General features: G+C 41.0%; 1 protein-coding gene across 1 annotated transcript; it reads left to right on the plus strand.

Moving 5' to 3' along the window:
- Nucleotides 1–1,819: 1,819 nt before the first annotated feature.
- Nucleotides 1,820–12,169, plus strand: LOC116904568 (early activation antigen CD69-like). The gene is made up of 5 exons (XM_032907366.1): nt 1,820–2,090; nt 2,618–2,704; nt 7,374–7,561; nt 8,510–8,619; nt 11,267–12,169. The coding sequence occupies exons 1-5, from the start codon at nt 2,033–2,035 to the stop codon at nt 11,379–11,381; spliced, it is 558 nt and encodes a 185-aa protein (XP_032763257.1). The 5' UTR covers nt 1,820–2,032; the 3' UTR covers nt 11,382–12,169.
- The last annotated feature ends 1,669 nt before the right edge of the window (nt 12,170–13,838 follow it).

Genomic DNA, 13,838 nt, shown 5'->3' on the forward strand with positions numbered 1-13,838 from the left:
GATTGTGGTGAAGACTCACTAGGAGTAACTCTCAGTCGTGTTCATGAAGGGCTTGGCATCACAAGCCTCTGGATAGTTCAGCCACAGCAGGAAGGAACCTGAGCTATAAGGTTCCTGAGCTCCCTTGTCTCATGATGCTCTTCCATTGAGACTGACCCACCTCAGATCTGTGTTGTTCCTGGGCCCCCATGTCTCAGAATTCCCTTCCACTGAGATACCTTCTCCCTTCAGAGCTGTATGGATTCCTGGGTTTCAGAGTCCTAGGATACCCTCCCACACGAGCAGAAACACTTACCCTAACGACCAGCACCTCCGTAGTACTGGCATTACAAAAGCATCATGATACCTACCACACCCAGCTTTATTTACTTGGGTTTCAAGGATCAAAGTCTGGTCCACATGTTTGAGAGACGAACTGAGGCATTCCCCACCACCACCCATCTCACCCCACCCCTGAGCACAATCTCAGGTTTCTATATTCCTTTTCAGTAATAAAATATCTCTGGTGAGAAATTATCAGGTTCAGTCCAGCATAAAGTCACAACTCAAAGCTATTATTATAAACTTAGATTTCTATGGGAACTCTCTACCTCTCTTTACCAGGAAACCTACAAGGGAGGGGGAGGCTGCAGGATGGACCGCTTCTTCCCTATTGCCATCCAATGTTCTCTAATAACTACCTTCTCTTTCTGCTTCTTCCTGGAGGAGATCGATTAAAGCATGTACCTGTGCTGTGTAGGCCTCTCTGCTTACTCTTGTGCTTCTGAGTATTTTCCAGCAATCATCTCTGTATGGTAAAAGGGTCAAAGGGAAAACACCCTGGCCCTGACCCTGACCTGACCCCAAGACCAAGACCAAGAGACCAGGGCCAAAACACAGAATCGCACCACTTTCCCAGCTTGCCACAGAAACCCACCAATTGCTGGTAATGAAAACCCACCAATTCCTGAGCTTCCCCCAACCCCAATTTCAGGACTTGAAATCTCACCAATAATCTTGACCCTGAGAAACTCTACCGGGCAAGAAACCCTGCCTTCTGCTCAAATGCCTGCTAGAAGCAGAGCAGAAGCAGCCACTCTGATGTCTTTCTCCCTTTTTCCCCTGAGCAGCTTTTCGTCAGTGTCTTTATCACGGCAACAGAAAAGCAAACTTAGACAGTTAACAATCCTCTTATATTGGATTACAGATGTGCGTCACCACATATAAAACATGGGAATGCTGGTGTTTCTTATGTTTGAATTACAATGGATTTAAGATATTCCTTGTACTGATCTTTCAATCCCCCGATACAAAATTTAAAAAAAAATAGGTTTTTTTTTGGGGGGGGGGTGGAATTAAAAGTTAACAAAAAGTGTAACACCTCTTTCAATTATTGAAATCTGTAGGCATGATTCCAGCTTCTGCGGGAATCTATCATTCCAAGCTTCTGTGATAGTTGCCTGTATAGGAAACAAACCTTAATCTACCATGAGCTTACTTTGCGAAACTTCACTACACAATTTACAGGACCACTGGAAATAAAGAGATTAAAAGCAAAACAAAAATGGGTGTAGGGCTCAAAGACCAAGAGAGGATTAGTGAGATTTACAGTTAGTTCAAACAACCCTAAAGTCACACTGCTTTATCAGATAGTTTGGAGGGAGACTACTCAAAGATCAGGGGAATGGGGAAGCTGTGATCTGCTTTGATTGGATAGCTGAAGGGAGAGAGGATGCTAATCAGGCTTCCCCATGACGACCACCAGCCAATCGGGGCTGCTAGCGAGACACCGTTGGAGTGCATCCTGTTGCCTCTGCCGTTATTCACTCAGAGGAGCGAGGACAAGGCCAGTGAGATGTCCTGTGGCCCACCATGCAGAACCATCACGCTGGAGTGGTGCTACCTCACCCATCTCTCAATCTTACTCTAGCCTTGATCCCAAAGAAACCCAACCCTCCGAGTCCAGAGCTTTGAGGATAACAGATATAAGTATCAGTTCTCCTTCCCTCCTAAGAATTTTCTCAACCTCTGTAGACACTGAAGCGCCATTTATATGCAGACCGAAAGCTCCCTCAGACTATCTCAGGCAAGCCACCACAGGTTAACATTCGGTAAGGAGATGACAGCAGGGTTTCATTGCAGGCTGAGACTGGTAGCCCATGCTTTGCCTGTGAAGCAGAGGGTACAGATATGGACCTTAAGTGAAAGCACTCATCATCAACAAAGGCTCAAAACTAAAAGAAAAAAATGAAGACAATACACTCCCTCTCACCGTTCTACCTCACCCTTGCTGCAACAGGAGGCATTTCATAAAAATCACTCCCACCCCTCAAAAAAACAAAAGTGGGGACTGGGTTTTTGTTGTGCAAGCCTTGCTAAAGAATGTTTCCCTCAGGGGGTATAGCTCAGTGGTAGAGCATTTGACTGCAAAGAATGTTTCCCTCAGCTCTTGGAAGGGCCACAAGTAGATTCAAAGTACTCTAGAGACAGAAGCCAAAGTCACACCCTAGTTCCTTTTCCCTTTTCCTAAGAGAGTAGTGTGTAGGATACAGAGATTATGGCTTTTTAAATAAAGGTTTTGTTTGCTTGTTGCTTTTTGTCTGGTAAATAGTAACCTGTCTGCTTGCTTTATGTGCAGATTTAAAGAAAGTGATGACCCTTTGGATCCTGGTAGTTGGTGTTATTGCTGTTCTTCTTTGGGGGTTTTTCAGTTTTCCTAAAAAATGTAAGTGATCAGTTTCTGCTAAAACCCCTGATAATCATATTGGCTGTTCTGCCTGACCCCTCTACCTGCTTTACCTCCTAGATCAGTCGATTGATAAGCATCTATTGCATTCAAACGGGGTGCCAGCTGGGATGGGTTTTCCTGAAAACAAGTGAGAGTTGTTTCTAGAGGAATTGCTGGGCAGAAATTCATGCGATCGAAGCAGGAAGAAGGAGGGGTTTTGAGTCAGGGTGGCCTGGTAAAGCTTTAGGAGGAGCTGGGTGTGTGTGGCCAATGGTAAGCTCTTGTAGGCACTCTATTCCTGTCAAAAATGATGCCAGCTACAATGGCGGGGGAGGGGGAAGACAAAGTGGGGTATGCTGAGCTTCATTTCCAGAGTGTGTTAACTCAGGGGCCACAGGTGAGTGGAACGTTGATTCTAGCTTACTCTGATAGAAACATTGGGTGGGAGACATGGCCACCCACCATTATCACCACAAGGTCTCTCCTGACAGTGGAGTGTTCGGTTCTACAGTAGGTCCTGTATCACCTCACTCTGTGACCAGGCTTTTCTCCCTCATCCACCATTGCTGTTCACATTCCACTGCAGCAGCACAGTAGTAGGTCATAAATTAGGTCATTAGCCCCTACTCTTCCTTTGCGTAGTACTTATGGTAACTGCTTGATACAGAAGCCTTGAAGTGTTTTCTTTCTCCCCTCCCTGCCAGTCTGCCCTCCTCCTTCCTTCCTTCCTCCTCCCTCCCCCCTCCTCCCTCCCTCCCCCTCCCTCCTTCCTCCCCTTCCTTCCTTCTTCCTTCCTTCCTTCCTTCCTTCCTTCCTTTCTCTTTTCAGGCTCTCTCGTGGACTGAGCACATGGCCTGCCCTTAGATTACATCTCCAGCTCAAACTCCTAGGTTTTTATTTGGTTTAGTTTAGTTTTCCAAGAGGACAGTTGGTGTTTAGAGCTGGTCCCAGTTTAGGGCCTTTCGTATGCTATGCACGGGATCTAACTTGGAGCAACACCCCAGGGGCTGCCCTTTCTAATATTGAATCCATTCTGATCAGGTTTCTCCTTCAGTTTTTCTTGTAAAACCTGTAGTCAAGTTTAGCAAAATCCCCAGCACCGCCATTGTTCCTTTCATCTTACTTGACGATGCACATTCATTTTTTTAATAATAATTTTTCTCTTTAAAAAAATGTCACACTATTATACAATATATTTAGATCATCTCCATCTCCTTCGTAACATCTGCAATGGCTCCCTTCCATGTTCTTGCCCTTCACTCTTCAGTGGTTGTTAACCCTATGACTCCAATTAACACTTGCAGCGTTGTCCACAAAGAAGAGTCACTTCCTCCCTCTGTAAGGATCTACTGTCCGTCCAGCAAGGGCGGGGCTTCAAAGGGAGGGCCTCCCTTATTCACATTGAAATTTCTACCTGTTGGCTATTGAGAAAAGTCTCTCCGAAGCAGGTAGTGGTGGATGCAGACGCAGATCACTGGCCAAGCTAGCAAGTATAAGTAACTGTAAGTACTCAACTTCAGATGAGTCACTGGCACTACCCTTCTCCACCCAAGGCTCAGAGGACATCATAGAAGAGTGGAAACTGTGTCACCAGGATGCATGAGGAAGAGAGTGGTGAACTGGTGACTTCTGTAGAACAGGTGGTTACATCAACTTCCGGTAGCTCTTTAATAATTTTTTTTAACTCTTCCCAAAAAGTAATTCCATTTTGGCCTTCAAGGCCATACACTATGTCTCCTGCATACAGCACAACTGACTTTATTTCCTTTGCTCATTTCTTCTTTTCCCTCTGCTCTTACTGGCCTCAGTGTTTGAACATGTCTCTTCATGTATACAATCTTTGAGGAGGCATTGTTGGCTTGTCAGCCTTCTGACTAGTCTTGGACCTTTATCACATAAATATATCTCCAATCTTGGACATTTCCTTGAATTTAATCATTTTTAAACCAGTGTAGCTACTTTGATTAGCTAATAAATATCTCAAACTTAATAATATTCCTGCTGTGAAATCTCTCTCTCCTCTCTCTATCTCTTTGTATGTGTGCATAGGAGAGAGAGAGAGAGAGAGAGAGAGAGAGAGAGAGAGAGAGAGAGAGAGAGAATGTATTCCAGTAGAAACCAGAAGTCAGTCTTGGATGTCTTTCTTCAGGAGTCAGGACTCATCCACCTTGTTTTTTTTTTCTGGTTGTTTGTTTGTTTTGTTTGTTTTAAAAAAAAATAAAAGGACCCTCAGTAGTTCCTGTGGCTCAGGTTAGGTTTAGCTGGCTGTCCAACACCTCCCAGGGATCTGCCTGTCCACTTCTGGGATTATAAGAGAGCTTCACCATATCCAACTTTTTCTTTGAGTTCTAGAGACTTAGCTCAGGTCTTCATACTTCCATGATAAATCGTTTATGAACTGAGCTGCAGCCTCAGGGTCTGAACCTCTCATCAGTCTCTCTTTTTGCATATTATTCATTCATGGTCTTCCTCATCTGAGGAATCAGTGAGTGTATTCTCCCAACTGGAACGTCAAAAGGCCTTATTTTCTTTTACCTCTTTTTGACTTTCCAAATATAATTAGTAAATTATGCCTTTTCTTTCCCTGAGGCAGATGTGAACTCTTTCCATTCCCTCTCTGGTTAACCAGACTGGATCGCACTTTATACTCTGATATTGTCTCTCTTCTACCCTTGATCTCTTAAAGCAATTGCCAATATATATTGCATAGGCGTAAGTTCTATTAATTAGACTTTTACATTTCTTCTACATTGTCTTTATAATAAAAGTGAGTCTAATTTAAACTGGCCATATTTCAAGGTTGAATAGTCACATGTGGCTAATGACACCTTCATTTTGAACAATTCAGAAGAGTTATCAGATCTGATAGAAATGCTGCATAGTTTTTTATTCACTTAGAGCAATGTCCAATGAATGGTTACATTGTCCTTATTGCACCTAGTGACCCTGGACTTCGATGACCTGTACTACTCAATCCTTCACTTGGTGTGTAGGAACATGTACATCTTCATTATCTGGTGAACAATCCCCCCTTCCCATTGTTTTGGAGGAAAACATTCTTACCATGGAGGCAGCCATACCTCCCTAGTCTACCTTTCTTCAGGTCTTTACTAGGCATCACCTTTGTCTAACCCTACCCTGAATGTTGTCGTAGGTATCCAGCAGTCATCCCTATCCATTGAACTGGGTGCATTTCATAAGAAACTGTATGGTCTCAGGCATGCAACGTTCATGAAAGCAAGGCTTTTTTTTTCACGTTATATTCATCTTTGTATTCTAAGAACTACAAAAGCATAAATCTCTGCCACGGGGTAATTGGTTAGCTTGGAAGTAGTTAGATGTACAAACGAAATAAATAAACTAGTAGATGAATGATAAAATTGGATTTCTGATAGCCTACATTTTGAACCAACTATTTGACTTTGATAGTAGTTGTTGGTTTGAACCAAATATTTTGGGGTAATTTGGGTTGTGGTATTGGTCAAGTAATTTCAGTGACATGAATATTTTGGGGGTATATAGAACCTTACTGCTAGTTAACACTTTCAATTGAATAGTCTCCTCTTCATTAGCTTGAGCGGGAGCAAGATAGTTTGTCTGCCTATATATCTGTCTGTCTATTTGTTTTTCAAGGCATGGGAGAAGTGCCTTAAATATTGTTTCTTTCAGGATTATTTGTAAATATGTAACTTCATGTATCTAGTTCTGTGAGCTTAATAGGAAATGTTGTAAAAGTTAATACAATTTTAGTATTTTTTTCTTCCGATTTTTTTTTTTAATTCACTCAAGAACAAAGGACAAAGAAGTAACTTCAACTTTTGAGGAAATGCTGTTTCTGAGAAACAGCTGAATATTGGTTAGGTCACTGAGAGAGAACCAACCCTTTGATGTAATAGCTATAGAGGATTCATTTGGAGGAAAACTTGTCTCGTGTGGCATATACATTTTTAAGAGAAGTAAGAGAATAAGTAAATAAATTCCACTATCATAACAATGGGAGAGAAATAAAGGATGTTATGTTTCTGGAAATTGATCACTACAGTTTTAAATTCCATGTAATATTTTTTTATCTTTATTAACTTGAGTAATTCTTATTTACATTTTGATTATTATTCCCCTTCCCGGTTTCCAGGCCAACATCTCCCTAACCCTTCCCCCTCCCCTTCTATATGGGCTTCCCTCCCCATCCTCCCCCCATTACCACCCTCCCCCCAACAGTCCCATTTACTGGGGGTTCAATCTTGGCAGGACCAAGGGCTTCCCCTCTCACTGGTGCTCTTACTAGGCTATTCATTGCTACCTATGAGGTTGGAGTCCAGGGTCAGTCCATGTATAGTCTTAATTCCATGAAATCTTTTTTTTTTTTTTTTTTTTTTTTTTTTTTTTTTTTCGGAGCTGGGGACCGAACCCAGGGCCTTCTCATAGGCAATGCTCTACCACTTAAATCCCCAACCCCAATTCCATGAAATCTTAATTCTCCAATGCTTCTTTCACTTGTGCTGTCCACTTTGGTTAGCCTTTCATCATGGACTTGATGGCTAAAGTCCAATGACTGAAAAGTGATATGAATGTGAAATGTATTTTTATCATTGTAGCATTCAGAGGAATCTTTCACAATGAAAGTCAGACTCCTTTCTCTCACAGTATCTTCATGTCCTGTGTTCAGTTACAGTTACAAAACAAACCAAAATCGAGGTGTGCAGCGATGAAGTAAAGATTTGCCTTCATGGCTGGAACAAATTAAATCGGAACTGCTTCACTCATTTCTCACACGAAAATTCATGGTTCACTGCCAAAGAGACCTGCAAATTCCACGATGCAACTCTTGCTGTGTTCAACGACCAGACTGAATTGGTTAGATTTCCCGCTTGGCATGCTGAATAGTTAAGACTTGGATCTTTTGGCTTTGGCGAACTTGGAGCTCAGAGAGGAAGACAGAAAACTAGAAGTAGCAATGGAAAATACATAAATTATTCAGTATGTTAGATACAAATCAAAGCATTTTTTCACTTCTCCAAGTGGGTAGATTGGAAACAAGCTCATGTCCTTGAAATAATGGCATCTGAGCAAAGAAATAAAACAGGTAGGGCAGGTAGTCAAGGGAGCACCTAGGAGATGAAGAGTCTGGGGAAATAAATTAGCTGGAGCACAGGTTTAAGATGGATAAATGCTTGGAATAGTCAAGGAACCAAAAAGATAGCCAATCACCCTGCCTAAAGCTTACCATAGGGTCTGGTAAGCCATTACAGAAACTTGGAGTTTTTTTGCTTCAGGCAAAACAGGGAGCTGTTTCAGAATTAAGGCCAAAAGTGCTATGTTCTAACCTCAGTCTTTTTAAAAAATAAATATTTTATTTACTTTATGTTCTGATTGCAGCTTCCCCTCCCTCATCTCCTTCCAGTCCCTCCTTTACATCTCCCCTTATCCCATCCTCTCTTCCTCCCTTTCTTCTCCAAAAAGGGGAGGCCTCCCATGGTTATCAGCCCGTCTTGTCATAACAAGTTGCAGTAAGACTAGAAGCATCTTCTCCTATTGAGGCTAAACAGGAGTAGCCCAGTAAAGGGAAGGAAAGGATTCTAAAGGCAGGCAGTGTAGTCAGAGACCCCCTCTGCTCCTACTCTAACTTTAGTTTTTACAAAATTTTTTTCCCTGATGTAACTAAAGACAGGGTGTTAGGTACTCAACTCCCCTGCAGGACCTGTGGTAAGAGCATGATGGAGTCAGACAAAGGCAGTAACATTTTTATATACTGATAATAAGACCACTAGATGATACCCCTAACAGCATTCTGCTTTGTCACAGGATACTGTAATGAAGCAAATGGAGGATATACAAACATTTTGGATTGGACTGTACAAAAAAGATTTTCGCGGACCCTGGGTTTGGACAAATGGAAGTAAATACAATAATTGGTAAGTCTTCATATTTATTTAGTGTTAATCGTAAATTGTGGTAAAAATTCTACCTCTATAAACAGATACATCTACTGTTTCTTGAAATACATTTCTTAAAGGGGCCTTCCAACAGACACTGAAGAGAAGATTCAGGTGAACTGGTGGTATCTAGGAATAGTATGCCCTCAAGCACCAGTGTTTGTTTCTATGTATTTAGGTAGGTTTTGCACTGTCTTCCATTCATTCTAGACTTGACCTAAGTCTGGGCAGTTTAGCTCTTGCCTGAGTAAGACTGTTTTTGTGTGTACCTCGTGTGTGTGTGTGTGTGTGTGTGTGTGTGTGTGTGTGTGTGTGGGTATTTCCTTTCACTTCTTATTGGTGAGGATCTGAAGATATATATACATATCTTACATATATATATATATGTGTGTATATATATATATATCAAGTCATTGTGTATTTTTAATCTAAATTTGATATGTGTGTGTGTGTGTGTGTGTGTGTGTGTGTGTAAATTCTTTATCCAACAGTGGACTAGTACTATGGTTGAGAATAAATTGGGAAGAGAGAGGTTTGTTTTCTTTTTACTTAAAATTCCAGAACTACTCTGCTGTCCCAAATGTAAAAAATTAATTGTATCTTTAGACTCTATTTTTGTTCTGGAAGCATTTAACACCCCCCCCCAACTTCATAGTGAATTAAAGACTTAGAAGGTTGTATTTTTCACAGTGTAGCTACAAACTTCCATGTACTGAGTGCCTTCTCCACAGCAGTTGCTCGCTCTGTGGAATTATATAAAATTCCTCTGTAGAAGTAGTTTTTCAATGGAAAGAAGTTTCTAGGATTATTGTATTTCCATCAAATTTAGTTTAAAAACACACAATGACTTGCAAGCAGCAACATAACCAGTAATTGTAGTTTTCCACTTTGAAAGCATATAAGAAAATATATGACACAAGATAAATTTTGAATACAAAACATGGTAACTATGGTATCTATGACAGCTTAAGATGTTACGTATCCCACTTTTAAAAACAGAAGAAGAAAAACTGAGAGAAAGGTAAAGCTATGAGCTGGTGAAAGGTGCTGCATTAGTTTGCTAGGGTTACCACAACAAATGACACAGTGTAAGCAGCAGATCTAGGCTCTGGAAGTCAATAGTCAAGGTGTCGTTGGGGTCTGTTTTCTCTGTCTTCTCTTCTTGCCACATAGGTTCCTGCCATCTCACATTGTCTTCCTCTGGCTCAACCTATACACATACTAGTGCCTCAGTTGTTTCTTCTTAAAAGAGCCTCAGTAGTGCATGGGGTTAGGGACGTACCTAGGGATAAAAAGGGCCCTGGCTTCACTCCCAACATGACAGAGGAAGAGCAGTCAGATTATATGAGATTAGGGTTCACCAAAAGATACTTTAAGCCAGATATGGAGTCTAAGTTCCAAATACCAAAATCAAAAGTCATCTTATTTAGTAAGTCTTTTTCAAACTCTATTTTTTTTAATTACAATTACTTTCTGCACCATCACGGAGTAGGGCTTCCTCGTATGGATTTCCCATAATAGTTCATGGGAACATTGGCACACTGGACATGTCTCAGCATGGAAGTCTAGCACCTCTCCATCTACATGCTCCATGTGTGGACTCAACCAACCCCAGGTGAAAGACTTTTAGAGAGTAAACTGATTGTACTTCTATTGAATGTGTCTGACTTATTTTCCTGTCATCAGAGCCTGGCAAGACAGCATCACTACTATTTATCTAACATGGACATGATTCTACATAAATTATTTAGGGGACAACCTGAAGTCTGCGACAGGAGCTATGCAAGCACTGCATTGTTTTATGTAGGGGACCCGACCTGAGTGTCTGTGACTGGTGATACCTTTAACTCCTTCAAGGACACCGAAGAGTTGACTATACACACAGATTTTGGAAAGAATAATACTAAAATTTGAGGGTCTCTTTAGAAATGAACAAAGGGTACACCAGTGGTGATGTTCAAAGTAACCAAGGTAACAAAGGCATTTTGATCACGTTATCATCAGAACTTCACCACGACTCACTATTCTGTGTTTTCTTGTTTTGAATTCTCAATATTACATGTTGTATATGTGACCTACAGAAGGAAAACTTAGAAAACTTGCTAGCAGTTCCGCATAGCACTTTTTATACACCCTGTCACTCTGCCAAGGAAGTAAGGCTTTATCTCACACTAGAATTGGTTAGAGTGGCAAAGTGAATGCCTACGGCAAAGTTATGACAGACCTGGATTGAAAAGCATGAAAAGATGTTCCCTGAAATGAGAGTTACACTCTCCCCCTGCACTACCTCTAAGTGCCTTAATACATTAACTTACTCATTTTCATTACCATATGCATGGAGGAATCGGATCCCTCTTTGAATGGTTAGCATGTGTTCTTTCTTCCTTGTTAGAAGCATAGAGTGCCAAGCCATGATGATTTTTTTGAGGATTGGAGTCACACAGCACCTTCTTATCTGTGCCAGGAGGTTAAGTATTAATGACTGGCAAGAGAACAGCAACAGCATGCATAACTTCCTCTCCAAAGAGCACATTTGAACCATGATCACCAAAGTTTAGATTTATTCACTATATGAGGCTGTATTGGGTCTCATAAATAAAAAAGTCATCCCTTTGTTTTATTCCAGGTATGACATCCAAGATTATGGTCATTGTGCCTTCCTGCATAAAAGTGGCATAGACAGTACCAACTGTAATGATCTAAAAGAATATATTTGCACCAAAGAAGGCCAGTGCCCTTGAAGATTTCTTCCATCCAAAAGAACATGAAGAGCAGTGTCTTGCTTTGTCCATGATGTGTAATTCTTCTGACTGACATCTCTTCAAATCTAATTGGACTGATAAACATTTACATGAATTTTATCTTCATTGAAATAGTTACTAAGAAGCCAGCAATTAAACTAAGTTTGATGTGGTGCTGCTGGATCATCAAGGTTGGTGCATTTGAAGATGTGGCCATGGAGGACCTTACTCAGAAGTGCTCCATCTCAGTGGAGCACACTGGAGGGCATAAAGAATAAAGAGAAAGATCCCTCTGCTTGTCTAAAATTCAGTGACATCTTCAGAAAAGAAAAAGAAGAGTTGCAGGACAGGGTGAGCATAAGAAATGTTTTGTTTGTCCTCAAATAATACATGATTTGTGTGAAACTGAAGGAAGGCATAAGGGGTAAACTATTCTGATTGAGGACCCTGTGTCACCACTGAGGACCAGGCAACACTCCATATGTCTCTAGACCTTTGGTCAAGCTGCCAAACTGAAAGACTTAAGGTAACCTGAATTTGTAGCTGCCATAGTTGCTGAAAGAGTGAAGGATGCAAGTTTTGCAATGAGTCAGGTTGAGCAGAATGTGAGCACCCAGAGGTAGAGAGGAACATGAAGAAAGAAGCTTTGTGACCTTGAAGAATCCATGGAGATTAGCCTGAATTCCAAAAACTGTTCCACTCAGATTCTGGATAACACTGAAATGATCTTGAAGAGAGGAGGGTACAAACATCAATGCTGGTCATCATTAAAAAGACAATCTCTTCAACTACCACATGTCTTTTCTCATATGTGATCTTAGAGTTTGCATTTTATATGTATGTGCAAACATGAAGGGATACAGTCTGTAAACAAGAAAATGGGCTATGGGAAGAGGAGTTCTGAAGGAGGAAGGAAAGGTAATAGACAACATGTGGCATAAGACCAGGAGATCCTGAAACCCATGCTCCTCTAAATAGCTGCTAGCTACTGTTCCTTCAAAGGGAGGGCAAGGATCTCACAGCATTTAGGCAACTTTGTGGCTTAAAGAGTCATTAGGCCCTGGGTTTGTATTGTAGAAGTTGAAGTAGAAACAATCTTGGGGAAGACAGGAACTGGTTGAGTCTAGACTCTACTAGAGCAGTTTCTATTGGGGACTTGCCTCTTTCATTCATTCTTAGTCAGGAATTCCTGGCTCAACCTTTATCTTCTGTAACAATTGCTCAATTTTCTTAATCCTAGTGTGGTATCATCTATAAATAATTATAATGGAAGGGTTGGTGGCTGTATTAATTGAGGTGTGTTTACAGCAGTCTTAACACAGGGCTTCAACTCTGGTGCTTTGTGTTAGCTATTATCCTCTCCAAAGTAATTTTAACACCCAAAATCTGTGCACATTAATTACTCAGTGTCCAGTAGATACTTATTAGAATATAAAAAGCATAACTGATTGTTTACTCCAAGTAAAAGAATGAAGCATGTGTGAAAATATTATGATAAACCCATTATGTTTCAGGCTGATTTAGAAATTAATTTGAAAATTAAAACATCTCCGCATCTTTTAGGCATGGAGTGGTGTTACACGCCTATATTCCCAACACTTCAGAGGCTGAGGTAGAAGAATGGTGAGCTCCAGGTCAGCCTAGATAGTATGATCCTATATAAAAACTAAAATAAGGTTTTGGGGGGATAGCTCAGTCACTTTAGTACTTGCCATGCAAACATGGGGACCTGACTTTAATCCTCCATCGCCCACATCAAAAGCCTAAGCCTACAACCTGAGTTCATAATCCTAGCCCTAGAAAGTCAGAGACAGCGTTCCTAAGGCTTACATACTAGCCCGTCTTGAAAAAGTAAGGTCCCGTTCCAGTGAGAGATCCTCTCAAAAACTAAGGCACAGAACTGAGAAGATGAATCAGTGTACTTGGTGTTCTCACAGAGGACTATAGTTCAGTTCCTAGAACCCTTACCAGGGACCCTCCTCTACCTGTAACTCCAGCTCCAGAGTATCTGACATCCTCTGCTGGCCTCCAAGACATGAAGACCTATTTGTATTCACGCACACACACACACACACACACACACACACACACACACACGCACACACAAGAAATGGCCAAAATAAAATGAAATTCCATTGTTTAAAATTTAATAAATTTAATAAAATTTAATAAAGAGTTATCTTTTGAATATTAACATTTTCCATAAACTATATTATTCTTATAGCCCTTAGTACTTTAGCTAACTCTTTGAACAAATTAAAGTTTAAGTTATTTTCCTGACATTATATTTAGTGGTAGAGCCACATTTTAAATCATGTTCCCCTCCTCCATTGTTGGTGGGATTGCAGACTGGTACAACCATTCTGGAAATCAGTCTGGAGGTTCCTCAGAAAATTGGACATTGAACTGCCTGAGGATCCAGCTATACCTCTCTTGGGCATATACCCAAAAGATGCC

The sequence above is a fragment of the Rattus rattus genome, chromosome 6, assembly GCF_011064425.1.
Source record: "Rattus rattus isolate New Zealand chromosome 6, Rrattus_CSIRO_v1, whole genome shotgun sequence".
Taxonomy (NCBI): domain Eukaryota; kingdom Metazoa; phylum Chordata; class Mammalia; order Rodentia; family Muridae; genus Rattus; species Rattus rattus.

Bases quoted from the DNA above. Each gene is read 5' to 3' on its own strand.
- LOC116904568 (XM_032907366.1), top strand. From the start codon at position 2,033: ATGCAGACCGAAAGCTCCCTCAGACTATCTCAGGCAAGCCACCACAGG. The intron at 2,091-2,617 runs GTAAGGAGATGA...CTTTATGTGCAG, and splicing joins CCACCACAGGTTAACATTCG to ATTTAAAGAAAGTGATGACC. The intron at 7,562-8,509 runs GTTAGATTTCCC...GCTTTGTCACAG, and splicing joins TCAACGACCAGACTGAATTG to GATACTGTAATGAAGCAAAT.